This window comes from Moschus berezovskii, chromosome 2 (genome assembly GCF_049115385.1).
Source record: "Moschus berezovskii isolate FMDL1 chromosome 2, NW_MosBer_1.0, whole genome shotgun sequence".
Lineage (NCBI taxonomy): Eukaryota > Metazoa > Chordata > Mammalia > Artiodactyla > Moschidae > Moschus > Moschus berezovskii.
In genome coordinates this window covers 99,423,808-99,446,837 of record NC_142461.1, presented here as the reverse complement: position 1 = coordinate 99,446,837, position 23,030 = coordinate 99,423,808, and the positions used below count along the sequence as shown (strand labels likewise).

Genomic DNA, 23,030 nt, shown 5'->3' with positions numbered 1-23,030 from the left:
TAGACTTTAAAACAAAGGCTGTGAAAAGAGACAAAGAAGGAAACTACATAATGATCAAAGGATCAATCCAAGATGAAGATATAACAATTATAAATATTTATGCACCCAACATAGGAGCACCGCAATATGTAAGACAATTACTAACAAGTATGAAAGGGGAAATTAACAATAATGCAATAATAGTGGGAGATTTTAATACCCCACTTACATCTATGGATAGATCAACTAAACAGAAAATTAACAAGGAAACACAAACTTTAAATGATACAATAGACCAGTTAGACCTAATAGATATCTATAGGACATTTCACCCCAAAACAATGAATTTCACCTTTTTCTCAAGCGCACACGGAACCTTTTCCAGGATAGATCACATCCTGGGCCATAAATCTAGCCTTGGTAAATTCAAAAAAGTTGAAATCATTCCATGCATCTTTTCTGACCACAATGCAGTAAGATTAGATCTCAATTACGGGAGAAAAACTATTAAAAATGCCAACATATGGAGGCTGAACAAAACGCTTCTGAATAATGAACAAATCATAGAAGAAATCAAAAGAGAAATCAAAATATGCATAGAAATGAATGAAAATGAAAACACAACAACCCAAAACCTCTGGGACACTGTAAAAGCAGTGCTAAGGGGGAAGTTCATAGCAATACAGGCACACATCAAGAAACAAGAAAAAAGTCAACTAAATAACCTAACTTTACATCTAAAGCAACTAGAAAAGGAAGAAATGAAGAACCCCAGGGTCAGTAGAAGGAAAGAAATTGTAAAAATTAGGGCAGAGATAAATGCAAAAGAAACAAAAGAGACCATAGCAAAAATCAACAAAGCCAAAAGCTGGTTCTTTGAGAAGGTAAATAAAATTGACAAACCACTAGCCAGACTTATCAAGAAACAAAGGGAGAAGAACCAAATCAATAAAATTAGAAATGAAAATGGAGAGATCACAACTGACAACACAGAAATACAAAGGATTATTAGAGAATACTATCAGCAATTATATGGCAATAAAATGAATAACCTGGAAGAAATGGACAAATTCCTAGAAAAGTACATCTTTCCAAAACTGAACCAGGAAGAAATAGAAAATCTGAATAGACCCATCACAAGCACGGAACTAGAGGCTGTAATCAGGAATATTCCAGCAAACAAAAGCCCAGGTCCAGACGGCTTCACAGCCGAATTCTACCAAAAATTTAGAGAAGAGTTAACACCTATTCTACTCAAACTCTTCCAGAAAATTGCTGAGGAAGGGAAACTTCCAAACTCATTCTATGAGGCCACCATCACCCTAATCCCAAAACCTGGTAAAGACCCCACAAAAAAAGAAAACTACAGGCCAATATCACTGATGAACATAGATGCAAAAATCCTTAAAAAATTCTAGCAATCAGAATCCAACAACATATTAAGAAGATCATACATCATGACCAAGTGGGCTTTATCCCAGGAATGCAAGGATTCTTCAATATCCGCAAATCAATCAACGTAATACACCACATTAACAAACTGAAAAATAAAAATCATATGATTATCTCAATAGATGCAGAGAAAGCCTTCGACAAAATTCAACATCCATTTATGATAAAAACCCTCCAGAAAGTGGGAATAGAAGGGACATACCTCAACATAATAAAAGCTATATATGACAAACCCACAGCAAACATTATCCTCAATGGTGAAAAACTGAAAGCATTTCCCCTAAAGTCAGAAACAAGACAAGGGTGCCCACTCTCACCACTACTATTCAACATAGTTCTGGAAGTTTTGGCTACAGCAATCAGAGCAGAAAAAGACATAAAAGGAATACAAATTGGAAAAGAAGAAGTAAAACTTTCACTGTTTGCTGATGACATGATCCTCTACACAGAAAACCCTAGAGACTCTACCAGAAAACTACTAGAGCTAATCAATGATTACAGTAACGTTGCAGGATATAAAATCAACACACAGAAATCCCTTGTATTCCTATACACTAACAATGAGAAAATAGAAAGAGAAATTAAGGAAACTATTTCATTCACTGTTGCAACGAAAAGAATTAAGTACTTAGGAATATATCTACCTAAGGAAACAAAAGACTTGTACATAGAAAACTATAAAACACTACTGAAAGCAATCAAAGAGGACACTAATAGATGGAGAAATATACCATGTGCATGGATTGGAAGAATAAATATTGTAAAAATGAGTATACTACCCAAAGTAATTTATACATTCAATGCAATCCCTATCAAGCTACCGACGATATTTTTCACAGAACTAGAACAAATAATCTCACAATTTGTATGGAAATACAAAAAACCTCGAATAGCCAAAGCAATCTTGAGGAAGAAAAATGGAACTGGGGGAATTAACCTGCCGGACTTCAGGCTCTACTACAAAGCCACAGTCATCAAGACAGTATGGTACTGGCATAAAGACAGAAATATAGATCAATGGAACAAAATAGAAAGCCCAGAGATAAATCCACGCACCTATGGACACCTTATCTTTGACAAAGGAGGCAAGAATATAAAATGGAGAAAAGACAGTCTCTTTAACAAGTGGTGCTGGGAAAACTGGTCAGCCACTTGTAAAAGAATGAAACTAGAACACTTCCTAACACCATACACCAAAATAAACTCAAAATGGATTAGAGAGCTAAATGTAAGACCAGAAACTATAAAACTCCTAGAGGAGAACATAGGCAAAACATTCTCCAACAAAAATCACAGCAGGATCCTCCACGACCCACCTCCCAGAATATTGGAAATAAAAGCAAAAATAAACAAATGGGACCTAATTAAAATCAAAAGCTTATGCACAGCAAAGGAAACTATAAGTAAGGTGAAAAGACAGCCTTCAGAATGGGAGAAAATAATAGCAAATGAAGCAACTGATAAAGGATTAATCTCCAAAATATACAAGCAGCTCCTGCAGCTCAATTCCAGAAAAATAAATGACCCAATCAAAAAATGGGCCAAAGAACTAAACAGACATTTCTCCAAAGAAGACATAAAGATGGCTAACAAACACATGAAAAAATGCTCAACATCCCTCATAATCAGAGAGATGCAAATCAAAACCACAATGAGATACCATTTCACACCAGTCAGAATGGCTGCTATCCAAAAGTCTACATGCAATAAATGCTGGAGAGGATGTGGAGAGAAAGGAACCCTCTTACACTGTTGGTGGGAATGCAAACTAGTACAGCCACTATGGAGAACAGTGTGGAGATTCCTCAAAAAACTGGAAATAGAACTGCCATATGATCCAGCAATCGCACTCCTGGGCATACACACCGAGGAAACCAGAATTGAAAGAGACAGATGTACTCCAATGTTAATCGCAGCACTGTTTATAATAGCGAGGACATGGAAGCAACCTAGATGGCCATCTGCAGACGAATGGATAAGAAAGCTTTGGTACATATACACAATGGAGTATTATTCAGCCATTAAAAAGAAAACATTTGAATCAGTTCTAATGAGATGCATGAAACTGGAGCCTATTATACAGAATGAAGTAAGCCAGAAAGAAAAACACCAATACAGTATACTAACGCATATATATGGAATTTAGAAAGATGCAAATGATAACCCTGTATACGAGACAGCAAAAGAGACACAGATGTATAGAACAGTTTTTGGGACTCTATGGGAGAGGGTGAGGGTGGGATGATTTGGGAGGATGGCATTGAAACACGTATGTTGTCATATGTGAAACGAATCACTAGTTCAGGGTCAATGCATGTTATAGGATGCTCGGGGCTGGCATGCGGGGATGATCCAGAGGGAGGATAAAGGGAGGAGGGAGGTGGGAGGGGGGTTCAGGAGGGGGAACTTATGTAAACCCGGGGCGAATTCATGTCAATGTATGGCAAAACCAACCAATATAATGTAAAATAATTTGCCTCCAATAAAAAATAAATTAATTACCAAAAAAAAAACAAAACAAAGATTTGGACACAACTGAGTGACTGAACTGAACTGAACTAAACCTGGTGCAGGACTCTGAATTTCCTTAAACTCCCCACTGGGTTCAGGTGAACTTTAGGGCCACTGGATTTATCCTTAGGTGAGTCTATTACTATACCCAATTCAAATAGACCTTTTTGCTTCTTTCCAAACTCAGAAATCCATTGTTGCCCTCCATTGTTGCTGCTCTAAGTGTGGGTCATAGACACTGTCATCCATAGGGAGACAGGGACAGAAATTGAGAACACATGTTTTGAAACTTTACAGCAGCTTGCCAGAGTAATTTGTTAATTTGTTGTATACTTCATATATATGAGTGTTCAAATAGACACATACTCACATATATGTAATTATGTATATATCTAGATATATGTATATATAATTGTGTGTATGGCTATATATTTTTCCCATTTCTTTTTTAGGTGATTCCTTTTTATTATCGATCATAAAGGGATCCACAACAATGTTAATTAGGAAAAAGAAAGTCCTTCTATGATAGTTTGGGAATATGCCCTCTACTGAATAGTGGCAAGTAATTAAAATGCACCTAGCTGGAGTTTTTCAGAGTTGTGACCTCTCAGTGAGTCATTAAAACAATTTAGTGGGATACATATTGCAAAAAGTTAGAAACTAGTGGAATGAAATGATGGACATAGGAGTGCTCATTGTACTATTATTTCAAATTTGAAGTGTATTTGGAAAAGGTTAAACTAAAATAAAGATGTAGCCAAAACAAAATATTAGCAGCTTCTTACCTGTTGCCTTTTGTGCCCCTGCCAGCCTGGCTCTTATTAAGCCATGTCTCTCTTTTAGGCGAAGAATCCGAACTTTTGGAAACTGAGACATGTATTTATCCAAGTTATCTTTTAGGTAGTCTATATCAGGGAGAAAACAGACAACGAAATACTTTAAAAATAAGATCTGGGTAAGACCAGATCAAATTCCCAAAACTATGATATTTATCATAGTCACTATATTTTATTCTTCGAGCCATGATGTCATTTTCTTAGATGGATTTTTGTCTGGGCTCAATACTCTAAGTTTCTGTTTTCCTAAAACTCAAATCCACCTTTCAGTGTAGGTGAGTTACCAAGAGGAGGGCTTGTTTTTTCTGAGCATTTGTCAGGACAGGTACAAATTTACCTTGAAATAAATGAAGCTCTGTTTCTGCACAAACTTCCCCTTGTAAAGGCCTCTTCTAAGACCTAGGAGAGAGACTATACATTGTATGCAAATTGAAAAATTTGCAAAAGAAAGATATTGCAACTGCCATTGGCTAAGACCATTGTCACTTCCTACTATAACACCCTCTCCATCACACCTCTGCTCTCTTGCTCTTTTGGGGGGGGTATATTTATGTAGCTTACAGTTACTTCTATGTATGATTAAGCTATTGACGTATCCCAGGTAGGAATGGCTTCTGTGAATACTTCTGCTGCTCACTTTTCTACTAACTGTGTCATCTTTCTCTTAAAGAGAACCTCATAGATCCTTCAGGGCCACAAAATCAGAATAGGCCATTTCGAAAGGGACTGTTATCTGCTTGGTAACTAGATTCTATTTCTGTTGTGCTTTCAAGACCACTTCTCAAAGTTTTCAACCAGGTTTCCTTATATATCTCCCTGTTCCTGGAGCTCAGTGTAACCCTGGTAGGCACTCTAAGAGAGAGAACTGAGAACTGGCTCATGTCCTTGTTGTCATGACCAAGGCTAAAGTGTTCTATTAAGGTTGCTGTCTCTTTGCTACTTTTTAAATTTTTCTGAAGTGGGTTGCATTTGGGGATTTTTGTAATGTGGTCTAGGACCTTTGGCAGTCATGGGACCACTTACATATCCAGTTTTTTACAGTCCAAAGAAAGAGATTCTTCACTGTAATAAACAAAACAAAAGTAAAGACAGTGGTGAATTCTGCCTTTGAACTCTGTTGGAACCTCATTTTTCTCGTCCTATTGGCAACTTGTCTTCTCAACTCTTAGCTGAACATATAGTAAAGCAGAAGCCATAGGGCTTACATTTCATTGTCTTCTATAACTGTTAATTGTGGCATCTTTGCTTGTTAGATTTCATAAAAAGGTGTTTATGCAATTGTACAGAACATCTTCTGGTCTCCAAGACCTCAAAGTACCCATCTCCAAAGACCTGTAATTAGAAAATCACTCTTACACAGCAGAGAAGTCATAGCTGAAGGAGAGTCTGTGGTGACTAGCTGGGCAAGGCCATGGATGGTTGAGCTGACTTTCTGTAATCCACAGAAGTTTGGACTTAGGCCTCTAAGCCACAATATCAGACAATGATTGGACATTTATAAAATATTCATTCCTTATCAAATTATCCTGCAATTTTTGTATCTGAACTGTTATTGCCTCACATCAAACTTTGATTTTCCAGGGGGTAGTTTTCTTACCTTTGGTGCTGAAGTCATCCACCAGTAGAATCTCCTTGATGAGGTGGGGAGGAGAGCGGTTGAGGACGCTATGTACAGACCTCAGGAGAGTGGACCACACCTCATCAACAAAGCACATGATGACACTGGTGGTTGGGAGGTTATTGTGAACAAGTTGCTCTGCACACCTGGGCCAGAATACAAGCAGAGCACAAAAGTTGTGACAACAAGATCCACAAGGTGCAACAGGAAGAGACAGCAGAAATGGAGCACACTCTCTCTGAGGACACAGAGAGAGGTGACTGTCTATAAGTTGAGGAAAGAGGCCTCACATAAAACCCAACCTGCTTGTGCACTTCCAGGCCATAGAACTATAAGAAAATAAATGTTTCTTGTTGTAAGTCCTCTAAGAAAAATCCACAAGGTGCAACTGTGTGTAAATACACATAAACTCAAGTTATCTACCTATCAATCATCTATCTGTCTACTTATCAATCCATCCATCCATCTGTCATCTATCTATTTCTTTATGTTTATCTGTCACCTCATGCGATGAGTTGAGTCATTGGAAAAGAGTCTGATGCTGGGAGGGATTGGGGGTGGGAGGAGACGGGGACGACAGAGAATGAGATGGCTGGATGGCATCACCGACTCGATGGACATGTGTTTGAGTGAGCTCCGGGAGTTGGTGATGGACAGGGAGGCCTGGCGTGCTGTGATTCATGGGGTCGCAAAGAGTCGGACATGACTGAGCAACTGAACTGAACTGATCATCTGTCTTGGAGAAGGGCATGGCAACCCACTCTGGTATTCTTGCCTGGAGAATTCCATGGACAGAGGAGCATGGCTGGCCACTGTCCATAGGGTTGCAAAAAGCCTGACATGACTGAAGTGACTTAGCATGCACACATATCTATCTATCTATCCATCTATCTATATGATGGTTTTCTTGTGCACTTTTGTTGGAGAGAGTTATACATAAAATAAAGGGCAGAGGAAGGATTTTTGTTTTTGTTTAGTTGCTAAGTTATTTCTGTCTTTTTGGCAACCCCATGGACTGCCTGCCAGGCTCCTATGTCCATGGGATTTCTCAGGCAAGGATACTGAAGTGGGTAGCCATTTCCTTCTCCAGGGGATCTTCCCGACTGAAGGATTAAACCTGTTGCTTCCTGCATTGGCGCAATAACAATTGTTGCTAAGAGGCCTAACCATGCAAGACACAAGAACTTCCTGTGAAGGCATCACCCTGTAGTGGAAAGGACACTGGCTTTATAGGTGGTTAAGACACTATTTTGAAGCCCACCATCAAAAATTTTCAAATTGTCATCTAGATTCTTTACTTAATCTCTCTGTGCCTCAGTTTCCTTATCTGTAAAATGAGGTAATGTGTCTTATTGAAAAGAGATTTACAGCTTAGTAAGAACGCATGTAAAATATCTAGCATAGTTTCTGGGCTCAGGAATTCACCAAATGGTAGCTACTGCTTTCCTAATTAGGTTATAGACCACAAGAGAACATTCCTATTCTCTTATTTAATGTTACTTAATTAAAATTAATTTACTTAATGCTACAAAGCAGTTTATGATTGCCTTCTCAATTGGCCTTCTGCCAAGTGCCAAAGAAAATATTCTTTCCCAGTGCATGTGAATCTATTTATAGATATATATGATATGTATTACATATTACTTAAACTCTTAAATAGATAGCTTCCATATCTATTTAAGGGGTCCTTGCTGAGACTTTTTGTGCTCCAGGGTAGCCACAGTTGAAATCATTTTGCTGGCATGGAAATGAGAACACGACTATAGTAGGAGCTGGTATTCAGGTGGGTTGTAATTGGTCTTGGGTTTTCTCCATACCCTGAAGTGCATCAAGCCTCATTGCTGGCAGTCTTCCATCTCCTGCCTGGGTAACTCTTCACATGATGGTTCTCTGTGGACACTCACAAAGAGTACTTGCCATTTTTCTAACTCAGATACTCTCTGTAATGTAATAAATAAATTATGATGATCATAAATGAATATTATCAGCCTTCTGCATTATTTCATTTTAAACCTCAAACCAACAGCATCTCTTCTTCCCTCTTTATAGAAGAATAATTGAAATCATGGGGAGACTATGTCATAAGTAAGTGGTGGAGTTGGGACTCAAGCTCTGGTCCAGTTTGGCTCCATTAATAGCTATTCAGGAAGTCGTAAATCCACAAGAATAAAAGCAGCTGGTAGTAGATGTGGCATTTTGTGGAAGCAGGCATTTCTGCGAGACAACAAAATGGCACTGTGCTTAGTCCACAAATAAAATATATGAGTAAAAACCACAGAAAAAAGAACATTTGCATGGCACTTTACAGTTGGTAAAATACTATTATGTACATACATGCAATCTTTTTAACAACTACTTGAAATGCATACTATTATATTGTTCTTGAAATAGAGCAGACTGAAGTTTGAGAAGTTAAGTGACCTACCCAGCACCATTCATTAGGAAGGCTGTGTATGGAAATGTGAACAGATGGTCTAATCCAGATCTAGGGATCATCAGAGAAAATGAGGTAGAAACAAAAACGGTGGAAGATTTTGAGGGTACTAGTGTAGTATGGTTAAATAGTCCACCTTAGGTTCTAAGCTGGGTAAAAGAAAGTAAAGTGAAGAGGAGTTGATTAGTCTGAGTGAAAGAAGAGTATAGAGAACATCCATGACCTCCCGTGACCCCCTCATCTCTAATTTTATAGTGTAAATGAATGGGAAATACTCATTTCACACCTAAATATTCTTTACAACATTTGTCCTTGAAAAAAATAAATCAGTTCTAAAAAGGAAGGGTCAGCTGCATAAGTTCTGCCTGAGCTATATGAATCAACAAGCTTTAGTTGTGAAGTCCCAAAGTTGTCTTATCATTAAAATATGGTTGACTTGAGAAACATCTAGTTACAAATGAAAGTACATTGGGGAGAATTAAGCAAGCAGGCTAAAGTTTTCACAGTATAATTCAGTAGAGTTTTGGTTTCTTTTAGAAGAAAGTTCTAGGAGGTAATGTGAGCCACTCTGAAATTAGAGGTTGACAGAACCCTCAGAAATTTGAGAGGTTTGGGAAAGGTAGCACTCTTCACCAAATATCTGTCCCTCCTCACCTGTCAACCTTAGGTGATGCTTTAATTTCCCCATCAGGACTCCATATGGGTAGATCATGAAGAATTTCACTAGATGAATATGTAGATTTCTATCCCAGGAGATGGCACCTCTGCCAGTTATGAACACGTATATATTTTAGATGCATTTGGGGAATTACACTGAGGATGATCCTGTGCAAGATTATGTTTACAGATCATATGGTGCCTAGAAAAGAGGGTGACATTAAATATGGGGAAGAGGGACACAGAAGGAGATGGGGGGTTTCAAATGCAAAGTTTTGTAGTGTGTCTTGGTTTGGGTGGCTGAGATGCTTGGCCACTCTACATATGAGGCTACCTGGTTTTCTGCATTACTAAACAGGTTAAGCATGTTTCCAGGTGTCTAGAAAACCCAGCATGCTTGTTTTGTTGAAAGGCACAGTGTGTCAAACTGGAAAGTCTTTTGGTCTTATTAACTCTTACATCATTCTTACACACTGACCGTCATCCACTTCCCATAGGTGGTGAAACTATTTAAATGTTATCCTACACTGACCCAACTGAAACAAATTTCCTTTCCTCCAATTTGCCCATTGGAAACCTTTCTGCTATACTGGAAGGAAGAGTTGCAGCTCAGGTAAAGTCTAAGTTAATACAAGATACTTCTGAGTTTAAAATCTTTTTTGAGGTTAAGAAATCATATTTGTATCCTATATGCCCATGCATGGCACAAGTGAGGTGTTTGGAGTCTGCAGACCTTGTGGTATACTTACAAATTAACCCAAAGATGACTATAGTCAATTCAAATACTAAAAACAAATGGAGACTAAGATGGGGACTCCCCTGTCCTGCCCACTGTGGATACTCTACTGTGGTGAGACAGACACACCCTGAACTTGAGGAGGATGACAAGGAACTCAGGATTTAGACCTTTCTGATACTGACTGTGTGACTATGGGCAAGTCAGAACTTTTCAGAACCCCAGTTTCCTCATTTTCAGGATGAAATTACACTGCCTTCATCATAGACTGTCTGTAAAAATTTGATGAGACAATGAAGATAAAAATACTTTGTAAACTCCATGATAAAAAGAAAAAACAAAAATGGCAAGGTCACAAAACACAAGGTCACAAAACACATGCACACATTTTGACTGGGTGCACTGCCCTTTTCCCAGGCAGTCCTTTAATCCAAGTCCATCGAGGACTTGTCATTTACTAAGAGACTCAGAAAGTGATGTGTTTTGCCTTCTTGCCTTGTGTGTGCCGAAGGCTCAGCCACTAAACTGCTTTGAATGTATCCTATTGAATAAAGAAGGTTTTAAATCAGATGATTGAGAGGATGATAATATTCCCTCATGTCTATGAATTTTTCATTTTTATTCCAAAACAGTCAAAATGGACTATGTGGGTCAAGTCTCAGTGTTCGCAGGTTTGAACAGAAGGTTGAGGAGAATATTCTCTCAGCTTTTATTTGCAATTCAACTATTGCCTCAGTGTGAGCGTTCTGGGGCCTTCCCTCCCCAAGCTCTGGTATCTTTGGGAGGATCAGAAAGAGAATAGAGCATTTATCTGAGGAGCTCTGTCCAGAATTATATTATTTTCTGTAAGACCTTAGAATTATCTGGGCTTCTTCTATTCTTCTCACTGATAAGGAGGTATAGTTGTTCTATAAAACTTTTACGTTTTATTCTTTCAAGGGTAGACTGTGCTGTGCTTAGTCACTTAGTTGTGTCCAACTCTTTGTGACCCCATGATCTGTCGCCCACCAGGCTCCTCTGTCTATGGGTTTCTCCAGGCAAAAATACTGGAGCAGATTGCCATGCCCTCTTCCAGGGGATTTCACAACCCAGGGATAGAACCCAGGTCTCCCACACTGCAGGCAGTTTCTTTACCGACTGAGCCACCAGGGAAGCCCAGCCCTGACATTTAATCAGAATCGCCTGTGACTACAAAGTGAGAAGATTTTAGTCACACTCCAAAGGCTGAATCTGTAGTCCTGAGGCAACCATCTACCTGTCAGAGCTCCTGGACTCAGGCTTAGAAACAGAAGCCACCAGCCACAGCATTCACCACTTTGACAACAGCCTATTGAGCAGGCAGCTGTCAGAGTGGGGATGAATGGGAGCGGGGAGAGCAGGAGGTGGTGTGATGTGACAGAAATAGTTCTGGGTTGAGGTTAGGGTACCTTGAGGGTAGTTCTGTCTCTTATGGAGGGGCCTGGGATCTTGAGCAAGTCACTTCCCCCCTCAGCCTTCTCTGTAATGTCAGGGGTAGGATTAGAGAGCTTTTGAAGGAAGTTTTATCTAATGTTAATATTCTGTGATGCTCTATGCAGTTTCAGCCTCCCTCTGGGTCAGAAGGCATCTGAGAAAAGGTAAATTAAACTGTTGCTTTGGGTTTTAAGTCTTTGGGTATTTTCCCGTTGGTCCTTGAAGCACTTTAACAAGGTCCTACTTGATCTGGACTCATGCTTACTTCTATGGTCTCATTTCCACCCTCTCTGCTCTCCCCAATCTCAGGTCAGATTTCCCTCAGTTTCTCAATGGATCACTCTTTTTACCCCTTCCCCCTATTTTTAACTCCCTTCAGTTTGTAGCTCAAACACTTTTGCCCTCTCTCAGGCCAGGCTCAGCCTTTCTCATCCTTGCTCGAGTAGTTCACTCTACTTCCGAGGAACATTTTGTTCTATTTGCCTTGAAGGTAGGATCTATGCTCAGATGTGAGATAGCAGAGTAGAAAGGAACTCAGAGATATTTGTTTACTGCTAAGCTGTGGTTGTTGGGCAGTTTTAAAGAATCATCTTTGCTTAATGCTAAATAGAAGATGATTGCCTATAAATTTTCTCCCTGACAAGATAACTGATGTGAAAACTAATTCTCCTCAAATACCTCTGACTCTATTCCCCACTCCCTCCCAGGTATAAGGAAGACAGCTGTTTTAATTTCTGCTCAAGTCATACGATTATAGGGAAACAAAGGAGAGAGGAGCTGTATCCAATGGAAAGAGTATTAGAATTAGAAAACTTTCTTTTGAACTGCGAATCTGCTATTAGGTTGCTGGGAGAGCAGATCTATCATTTTTTTCTTTCAGAGTCTCACTTTTCTGACCTGTAAATCACATACGAAAGTATGTCTTTCATAGTGTTGTTTCATAGTGTCACACACACACAATCACTTCCTGGAACATAAATAGGCACCATTTTGGTGAGGCTCAGCAAGGGAGAGATTCCCTTATTGAGAGAGACCTGGACAACCCCGGGAGAGGTGCAGATAGGATGGTTGCCATGAGGGCAGAGCAGGTGTCGATGTGAGAGCCAGCCTGGGATATAGAATTATTGCTGAGTGAGGAGAACCGGAAGACTAAGGGTTGGATCCCAACCTTGCCATGCATGAGCTGTGAGTCCCTGGGCAAGTTACCTTTCCCTGTGCTTTATTCGCTCATCTGTATCACTTTATCAATCTGGTATGGCTGTCTCAAGGATCAGATGAGATAATGTACATGGAAGATGAAAGGTCCCAGCTGCCCAGGTTATGACAAGCAGTGAGCAAACAGATGTGGAATAGAATGAACTGCCCCAACCACCTTACCTACCGCCATCTGAGACCTCAGCCTCCTCTCTAAGTCTCAGCTTCTCTTTTGGTAGAGCTGGGATGGTGACAGTACCCGTCTTGAGGAAAGGTTTTAAGGAACGGATGAGAAGGCAAGTATTAAAGCCCTTTCTGAATACTCTGCCTCTCTCTATAGCTCCTTCTCACACATATCTGTACACTAATGTTTTAGAAGTGGGGCCAATTTAGAAGGTATTTTAGTGCAGAATAATATAGATTGCTTTTTAACATAGAGGAGATTCTAAAAAGCTCCCTTCCTTCTGAAAGCAAACAACAAAACAGAGTTTCTAAACATTGCTATTTTTCCCCAATTTTCTGAGCCTTGATCTAAAACTGTTCTCTTCTTAGGAAACTCTATTCTAAATGGTTCACCCAGAACAGCCCCAAAGAAAGCTATTTTATGGGATGAGTACTCACTGCAATATCATTGTAAGAATTTGATAAATTATTTTATGATGGTTAAATTGGGCCTCGGATGAGGTCTGTACAAAGAAGTGTACACAGGTTCAAATTTCTACATTTACTAATTCCTTTCTCCCATAAATATTTCTAGTTCTTCGGCTATATTTAGGAGACAAAGTCATTGATTTCCTTTACCATTTCTCAGTTTTACATTAATTAATCATTTCTTACCCGTTTTCTTCTCAAGTCAGTAGCAGAAGTGTGTTTTATACTTTCTGATCATTTCTCTCCTTATCACCCCCCTAATTGTGAGGAGAGTGTGATAACTAAAAACATCAAAAACTCTATAGTCATCTTTTGGCCAAGATTGAGGGCGGGAGGAAAAGGGGACGACAGGGAGTGAGATGGTTGGATGGCATCACCGACTCGATGGACATGAGTTGAAGTGAGCTCCGGGATTTGGTGATGGACAGGGAGGCCTGGCGTGCTGTGATTCATGGGGTCGCAGAGTCGAACACGACTGAGTGACTGAACTGAACTGAACTGAACCTTTGTTTTGTTATAGTCTATCTTGCACCTTTTAAACAAATTCTGCTGTGTATTTCCAGCTTTCAGATACAACTTTTTAGTGAAATGGCACACTGCCCTCTAACACGCACAGACACACAAATGTGCATGAACGTGTACACACACGCACAATTCAAAAGCAACACGCAACATTGCTTTGTGTATATTCATAGAAGAAAAACCAGGAATTAACCTACTAAAATCCATCTTCTGAGATTTTCTTCCCCCCTGCCCTTGTTTGGTTTCTTAGTGAGATCTCATAGCTTTTCCAGTCAGTTTTAGATAATGTTCTTCTATCACTGAAATCACAAAAGCTATCTCATTTCACCAACTGAAATATTAATCCAATGTAAAACTAAGGATATTGAGCTTCATTTCACTGTTAAGTTTCTTTTTCTTTCAGCCTGATACACCCAGTTAGAAGCCTGAAGTGTGGAAAGCTGTGTGATCAGTCTATTTTCTCTCTTCAAGCTCCTCCTCCAGTAATTCATTAGTTGTGGTTTTTGACCTCAGTAGGATTGGAAGAACAGGGGAGACAGAAATTAAGGATCTAGAAAGGTTTTTCTTTTCTCTCAGTAAATTAGACTGTTTTGTGGCAAATGCACGGTGCTATCTTTTGCTTTTCATATGTGCCAAAAGAAAACTCTCTTTAGCTGTGTAGGAAGGAATCAAATTATTGGTTGACAGTCCCAGCTCTGGGCTAAGAGAATAGGCCCATTTTAATTGCTTTATTGAGGGGCTTGCCAGAATACTGTAGGAAAAGCAAAGCATTAAATTAAACAATCGACTAACATCGTGACGACGCAGCAGCGCTAGAGGAGCATGCTGTAATTCTTACTGTCCTCTAAAAAACTAAATGCTGGCAGCAAACATGTCCTTGAGTCATTTTTCTCTAAATGCAGATTCAGGAAGTACACTCTTAAAATAGGTTCCTTTTCGGAGTTTCATCTTCCCTCTAGCTGCAGGCCACAGGACAGACCTCTCTAAGGAGAATTGGCTTGCATTTCCAGTAGGCAGGGCTCTGTCTCAGTAAATCCTGTGTGGGTGTATTGATTATTGCTGGCTAAACCAAGCTTCAATACGAGTAGTAACTGCAAGGATTATCTTTTTATAAAGAAAGGGTTAAATATGGAAATGTGAAATGAAAAAAAGTGAAAATGAAATTGCATTTTACTTATGGGCAGAAAACTTTTCTTATGAGTGAAGCAAGGAGATTTTCATCTACTGAAAATCAAAACATTAAAATGCAAGACAAACAACAACAGAAATATGAATTAGTAAATAAACATGGCTTAATGAATAGATCATAGTGTTAGAAGAGGACATATTTACCTTAAACAAGACACTAACATATTCCATATATCCAAAATGAAAAATTAGGAAGTTATTATTAAGTCATTATTACTAATTTGTAAAATGACTTCTCACAAACCTGATCTGAATAGGCATCTATCATTCATTTTTTAAAAATATAGTGTCAATTTTAAAAAATCATTTAAGAGAAACTTGTCTTTAAAACCATATTGCATAAACTTGAATCTTTTGAGTGCCCAGTGCTGTGCTCAGTTCTGTTGTTGTTTAGTCACTAAGTCATGTCTGACTCTTTTGAGATCCCATGGATGGAGCCCTCCAGGTTCCTTCTGTCCATGGGATGTCCCAGGCAAGAATACTGGAGTGCATTGCCATTTCCTCCCCCAGGGGAGCTTCCCAACGTAGGGATCAAACCCCATCTCGTGCACTGGCAGGTGGGTTCTTCACCACTGGTGATCTGTGCTCAGGGGATACAAAATGAAGTAAATGACAGAGTTTCTTCCTGAAGCTTTGAATTTCACTGACAAGGTGAAACAGATTCTCAAGGCTCTGGTTAGTGAAAAGCACATAGGAAGGAGTGTTTTAGTAACAACAAGGGCATTAAGGGTCATTGAAGCACAGCAGTTACAGTCAAATCATGGTACAGGTGAAGGTGAGGTACAGTAAGATGTTAAACAATGTCAGGTTAAGATGTTTGGGGGGAAATGGTGAAGACTGCAAGGTGAGGATAGTGGGAAGCTGTGGGAAGGCGCCAGTTAAGAAAAACATCAGTGGGTAGTAATGAACTTGATGTGTAGAAAAAGATCATGAGACTAACTATCCTTATGCTGAAGGCCCACATTGGAGAGATTGGCACACACTATAAGTGATAGCCACAGGGCAAGGGGTAGAAATCTGGGTGGCACTAAAAAGGACAGTAAAATAATGCTGATGACAGAAAGGAGTTTGTGCTTTTGAAAAAGGCCATTACTGCGTCTCAATACCTTAGAATGTTTCTTTGGGACTCAGGAGAAAAGGAGGGAAGAGCAGGTTTTAAAAAGAGTCTGATCTTAGAACAGGAGCAGGAGAAGTTGTCCTAGAAATCCTGCTTCTCTCTTCTTCTCTATGTTACCCTCATCCTAGCGTATCAGTTAAATCGTCATTGTTAAGAACTAGTAACTACTTATCTTTACCAGGGGGGAACTAAATCGAAACAAACATATGAGCAAACCTATGGTTTTTAATCCTTGTTTTGATTTAATGTATATTCAATAGCCAGTTAGGATATGAATTTGGGGGAAATGAAAGAAGCAATAAGGGAGATAGTCCCCAGATCTCTTGAACTTTAAAGGTTTCAGTGGATTGTTACTGCAACTAATTTTAAGCCCTGTTCTCCTGCATTCTTATAGATTTCTTTCTTTTCTCTTCTCCCCCCTCTGTTTCACACACACATACATGTATTCTTACTGTATCCTATAGCAGTTTCTCCCATTCAGACTTCTAAAAATTATTATCTCAAAAAATCTTGTAAGTGTGTACTTACAAGCATATACCTTTTGAGCAAAGCTGGAAAAAAATAAAATCAAAATAAGAAAACTTTAAATCATGCCAACCTGAAGAATCAAATGTTTTTCACTTTTATTTTCTTCCAACTTTTATCCATCTGAATACATAATTTGCACATACTTGTAGTCAGTGTTTGGATAAAAGAAAAGAAAAATAATCTATTCTCTTTCCTGTAAGAATGGCACAAAAGGGGCTCTGTACCTAGGATCCCTGCTGGTTAAACTGTCACTTCCATCCTGTTGGAAGAGTAGAGCATCAGATAGGCAGCTTGCTAGGGGCACCTATATTTAGCCAAGGTGGGTTGTGTGATAAGAGGGAGGGGCCCTGGCCACACGCTGTCTGACTCATGCTCTCAAGCACACGTGTCACTTTCTCCTACAGTTGGGACAGCCTCCTTCAGAAAAGAGAGCCTGACTGTGACTTTCCTGGGCAGCAACCCTTAGCTTCCACAGATCAAATTTTAGAAAATAACAAGCACTGGAAGCCATTGAGCCTCCAATAAATCACATGGACGATAACATCATTATTGCTTGCTTTGGCTCTCATACAATTGCCCTTTCTCTGGTTTGGAACTGAAGCCTGGACTTCTGTGCAGTGTCTGATTTTTTTCCCCAAGCTCCAGAGCAGTCTGCCAGACCACAGAAGGGATATTAAAATAAAGCTACTTTACTACTTCATTCCCTGGCATTTTGTATTGAAAGTTGCCATGGATAGTATATGGCCATATAGTGTATGCTACATAGGGTATGTATAGTAATATGCCATTCATAGTGGCATATATAGAATATGCTGTATCCTGGCATATTTGAATATGCCATATGTAGTGTATGTATGTAGTAACATAGTGATATGTGTGTGTGTTCAGTTGCTCAGTTGTGTCTGACTCTTTGGGGCCCCATGGACTGTAGCCCACCAGGCTTTTCTGTCCATGAGATTTCCCAGGCAGGAATCCTGGAGTGGGTAGCCACTTCCTGCTCCAGGGAACTTCCTGACCTAGGGATCAAACCTGCCTTTTCTGTGTCTCCTGCGTTGGCAGGTGGATTCTTTACCACTGTGCCATATGGGAAGCCCCAATATAGTGATATAGTATGTCATAAATATATGTGATATATTTGACATGTCATATACAGGATTTCATATCAGAGCTGGTCCAACATAATTTGGGGGATTTTTTTGTTGTAGTAATTAGCAAGAGATGGGCGATCAATAGCACAACATAATTTTGAGTATGGATTTTAATCATTTCTCTACAATTACTAGCTCTATAAACACTGACAATACAGCCTCCCAGGACCTCAGTTTCTTCATTTTTATTTTGGGATGTTAGGTATATTTGTGTTCTCCTCAAGGTTGTGAGTTTCACCAGGGAGAAGAACATGAATGGCAGAGTGCTTGTTCTAAACAGGTGATTAATGCATGGCCAGTAGACATCTGCCAATGGCTAAGAGCTGAAAATGATTAACATCACAATGACGAGGCCCTTCTTACCAGTATGAATACAGGCACATCTCTATCTGCCTTCTTCCTAGTAACACTAATACCCAGATCACAAAGAAGAGTTGCTTACTTTTACAGAGGCCAAAAAAGGGCATTATTTACATACCACATATTGTAAGTCTGAATCTTGACACTCCCTAATTTCAACTTCTTGGGAAACATTGGCTCAGGAATCGAATATCAAGGCATGTTGGAGCTGTATTAACAATTAATGGGTACTAAATATGTGGCATGTACCGAGCTGTATTAACAATTAATGGGTACTAAACATGTGGCCGGAGAAGGCAATGGCAAGCCACTCCAATACTCTTGCCTGGAAAATCCCATGGATGGAGGAGCCTGGTAGGCTGCGGTCCATGGGGTCACTACGGGTCGGACACGACTGAGTGACTTCACTTTCACTTTTCACTTTCACACATTGAAGAAGGAAATGGCAACCCACTCCAGTGTTCTTGCCTGGAGAACCCCGGGGACGGGAGAGCCTGGTGGGCTGCCGTCTATGGGGTCGCACAGAGTCAGACACGACTGAAGTGACTTAGCAGTAGCAGTAGTAGTAAACGTGTAAACATATTGCTCATACCTTCACTTACGAGAGGGCTGAAAAGAGCCAGGAACCAACTATGTTTGAATCAGATCAAGTTCTATGATCTACCTTTTAATTACAGGAACTTAATTCTTTAAAACCTGGTTCACAAAGACTCATTGGGCAGTGGTAGAGCTCAGTTACCTTGGGAAAGCAACATAGTTTCTGAGTGTCCTCACTTGCTCATTTAAACCCATAATATCTGCCATCTTTGTAGGGCTCTTATGAAGTTCATGTGATTTGTATGCAGTTGTTCATAAATAGTAAAACTCTAGAAATATAAAATATATTCCTGTGTGTCCTGCAGGTGTTTGCTACTTATTAGCTGATTGACTGTTTCCAACATTATTATTCCTGCATCACTGAGCTCCTGAGCTATCTACCGTCCTCATCTCCAAAGGCTATTAAATCCTAGGGAAAAGAGTTACTTCTTCACTTGCTATTATGATAATCATTACTCACAATTAGGCAGAATTCTGCTGCTTAAAATATGATTCCAGAGAGGCCTAGAAGGCTCCTTCTCCATGCTCCTTTTCCAAATAGACTCCTGACAAACTTGCTAGTAATAAAAAGTTCCAAAATTGAGAATTCACTTCATTGTCACTGTATTAATGAAATTACATTTTAAACTCCACTATTCATATACAGTTTATTAGGAATTGAGTTCCTCTCATCATTTTAGTAGGTTTTCAATGCAGAAAAGGGAACAGAACCATGAGCTAACAGGGATGAGGGCCAAACTCTCAGAGAAGTAAAGGAATAAAGAGAGTTCATTGGGTCTGCTGATGGCAGAACTTTTCTCTGGGAGGATGGTAGACTATCTGAACTCTGCCTAGTGATTACTGTTTCTCTAATTCTCTAGGCAACCAAAAATCACACAGAATTATCTAAAAATTAATCCTTTCTATATAAGACCTGAAATACCTGGGGCTGAGGAAAGAGAAGAGAAACGGATCTTACCCAGCAGGTCTTGTGTCTTCAATGGCTCTGTCCACTGGGATCAAATCACTGAGGTAGACATTGAAATTTCCTTCTTTCCATCTTCTTTCCACCTCCTTCTCCTTTCCGTGGGGAACAACTACTGGACGTCCAAACTGACCTGGAGCTTTGGGGTCCCTTGGAGAAAGTGTCACATCAATTCTTAATACACGGTGCATTTTGCCATCTTCAGGTGAAAGGGCTTTTGTCTGACTTTGGTTAAGTTGTGCAGGCTGGGTCTTGGCAGTTAAGTTGATCCTTACTAACTCCCTTCCCCCAGTTAAGGCTTGATTGGTTTGAGACACTGCTGCTCTCTGTAGAGTGAGTGGAGTGAAAGATGCCTCATTGCTCTTCACGCCAATGTGTTTCTCTTGGCTTTTGCCCGATACTATAGGAGATGTAGTTTTGGTGTTGGAATTGGGGACCTCTTTGGTGTCTGTCTTTAGCTCCTCCTCCTTGGTTATAATTACAACATGGCTTTCAGACAAATTGAGTTTCTTCCCACCAGCCACCTTGGCTCCGTCATCCTTCAGCCAGCCTCCCCACTGTATCTCATTAATAGATGGCTTCTTTAAGCGATCTGAATTGGCAATGAGCTCGGAAAAGGTAAGGTTCTTATTGGCTTTGTGTTTATTTGCATTCAGTTCTTTGCTCTGAGTCTCAGTTTTATTTAAGGCTATGGCTTCCCTGGGTCTTGGCACTGGTGGGCTGGCAGGGTAGGTCCTTTCATTTACTCCTCCCTGGTACTGCTGCTTTGATCTGTCATTACTAAGACTGATGGTCACATCTGGGTACCTCTCAGCTGCTTGCTTTGATGTGTCACTGCTGGGCCCATGGCTCTTCGGGCCCTGCTTGTTTATACCGACAGGTCCTGTGTGCACAGATATTTTGGCCAGTGGAGTTCCCCTTGCTGCAATGAATGGAGTTTTCTCAAGCCCCTGAGCTGTCGTTTGCTTTGGTATCATGGGGCGAGAGGAAACTGCCTGTCGGATGTCTCGCCCCTCTGTCTTCCACTTGGTAAAAGTCACTGGGTGAGTCTGCCTATATGCAGGATGCCACAAAGGCGCAACCTTGCCTCTTCCCAGAGCGTTCTGTACTTTTGTTTCCTTCTGGGTTTGGTCCAAATCATCCTCGACCTTGAGCTTATTACTCTCCTCAGTCTTCCTAAAGTTCTCTTTGCCCCACATGCCCTTCCCGTGTCCCTTCGGTGGGGGCTTCGTCTCTCTCCTGCTGCTGTCCAGGCTCTTCACCTGGTCTGACTGAACTCTGAACCCTACCCGCTCCCTCCGAACAATGTCTTCCTTCAGGATCTGCGTGTTGATCTCACTGAATGAGAGGCGGAGAGCTGCCATGTCAAAGAGCAGCCAGACGACAGAAGCTGCAAATATAAATGCCAGGACTCGCCCACTTCCTCGGAAAAACTTTCGGATCTTGTTCATGGTACAAAGGCTTCCCTTGCAGCCTGCCCTCCCTCTGAGCCTGCTTACCTTGAGTGGAGAGGGAGCTGAAATAGTAGCAGTAGCAGCAGCTGCAGCAGCCAAGTTGCCAGAAAGCGCCCCCCTCCCGTGAACACAGCAGGAAGCAGCCGTCCAAGGGGAGAGCTCAGCTCCTACTGCTTGTCAGTCTCTGCCTGCGTGGCATTTCACAGCAGAGCATCCGTGCCTGCTCAGCTGGCCCCTGGTGAAGCCCTGCTCAATACTGCCCTTTGGTCACTCTGGGAGCAGTCGATTCCAGCCACCAGACAGTTCAACAGATCACTCATCTCATCTCCACGAGCCCATTTCCACCTTCCTACAAGCCCCAGGAAAGGTGGGGGCCCGGCTGGGGCTGCGGCTTCTCTCCTCCCAGTTCTCAGTCTGCACACTGTAACTCAACACCACTTCTCATAAGGAAAACATTTCAAGCCATTACCCAGAAAACTTCATTCAGCTCTCACCTTCCGTGTTATGTGAGAGTGTGTTTGTTTTCAGAGCAATTAAAGAAAGCTATCTAACTTGGAGGGCATGTGTTCCTGGTTTGTAACCCCACCTACTACAGTCCTGTTTATTAACCCTGTTGTACCCATGTCTCCAAGTAATTTGCCCCAGCAATTATTGGCCCTCGATGTTTCAGCTTTGAGAGGTAACAGCTTAGAGAAGGGACTGGGCAATCCTCCATACCAGAGATGGGTTTTTGAGTATTCAGAATGCCTCTTTGAGGCAGGGTAATCAAAATGTTTCTTTGGAAGTCAGCTTTTTGTTTTAAATGAATTCACCTATTTTATTGCTAGATTCAGTAGATATAAATTTAATTTGTCACATTGCTCTAAAAGTTTCTCAACTCTTACTCGGTTTGGGTACTTATCTTGTCACAGATGCAACAGTTTGCAGACTGAATCAGAAATTTGGATCAGCCCCTTGAGTGGCACTGGTGGACTGGTAGGTAGAACCGTGGTTCCCACAGCTTTGTAATGAAATTTCACTGAAGAAATCTTCCCAAATTCTGATCAATTTATGGGGGAAGGAGTAAAGATGACCACTGGTCTGCACTGTGCTTTTAGAAGCTTCCCACATCTTTCTAATGTACAGCCAAACTTGAGAAACACTGTGCTATGCTGTGCTTAGACAATCAGTCATGTCCGACTCTTTGCAACTCCATGGACTGTAGCCTGACAGATTCCTCTGTTTATGGGGATTCTCCAGGCAAAAATACTGGAGTTGGTTGCCCTAGAATAAAATGCCTAACTGTAATTTTTTGGGTTTTTGAACACTGCCCACAACTTTTGTGAAATTTTCCCCCAGAGAGAGTAAAACCTAATAAAAACTATACATTCCCAGAACCATTCAATCAGAATCTGTCTTTTTATAAGTTTAATTTGTATTTTATATTAGAGTATGGGGCTTCCCTGGTGGCTCAGAGGTTAAAGCATCTGCCTCCAATGCGGGAGACCTGGGTTCGATCCCTGGGTCGGGAAGATCCCCTGGAGAAGGAAACGGTAACCCACTCCAGTATTCTTGCCTGGAGAATCCCATGGACGGAGAAGCCTGGTAGGCTACATACAGTCCACGGGGTCGCATAGAGTCGGACATGACTGA

At 40.6% G+C, this 23,030-nt stretch overlaps 1 protein-coding gene across 3 annotated transcripts in view; it reads right to left on the bottom strand.

Moving 5' to 3' along the window:
- The window catches only part of GALNT5 (polypeptide N-acetylgalactosaminyltransferase 5), a 56,236-nt gene extending 34,356 nt beyond the window's left edge, over positions 1-21,880 (bottom strand). For all 3 annotated transcript variants that reach the window (XR_008682175.2, XM_055398218.2, XM_055398220.2), the window contains exons 1-3: positions 19,939-21,880; positions 6,376-6,542; positions 4,728-4,847 (exon numbers count right to left, since the gene is read on the bottom strand). Coding sequence is in view for 2 of the 3 variants with exons in the window: in XM_055398218.2 (XP_055254193.2) it covers positions 4,728-4,847; positions 6,376-6,542; positions 19,939-21,395 (1,744 nt within the window). In the remaining variant the exon portion in view is untranslated. The remainder of the gene's footprint in view (positions 1-4,727; positions 4,848-6,375; positions 6,543-19,938) is intronic.
- Between the last annotated feature and the right edge of the window lie 1,150 nt (positions 21,881-23,030).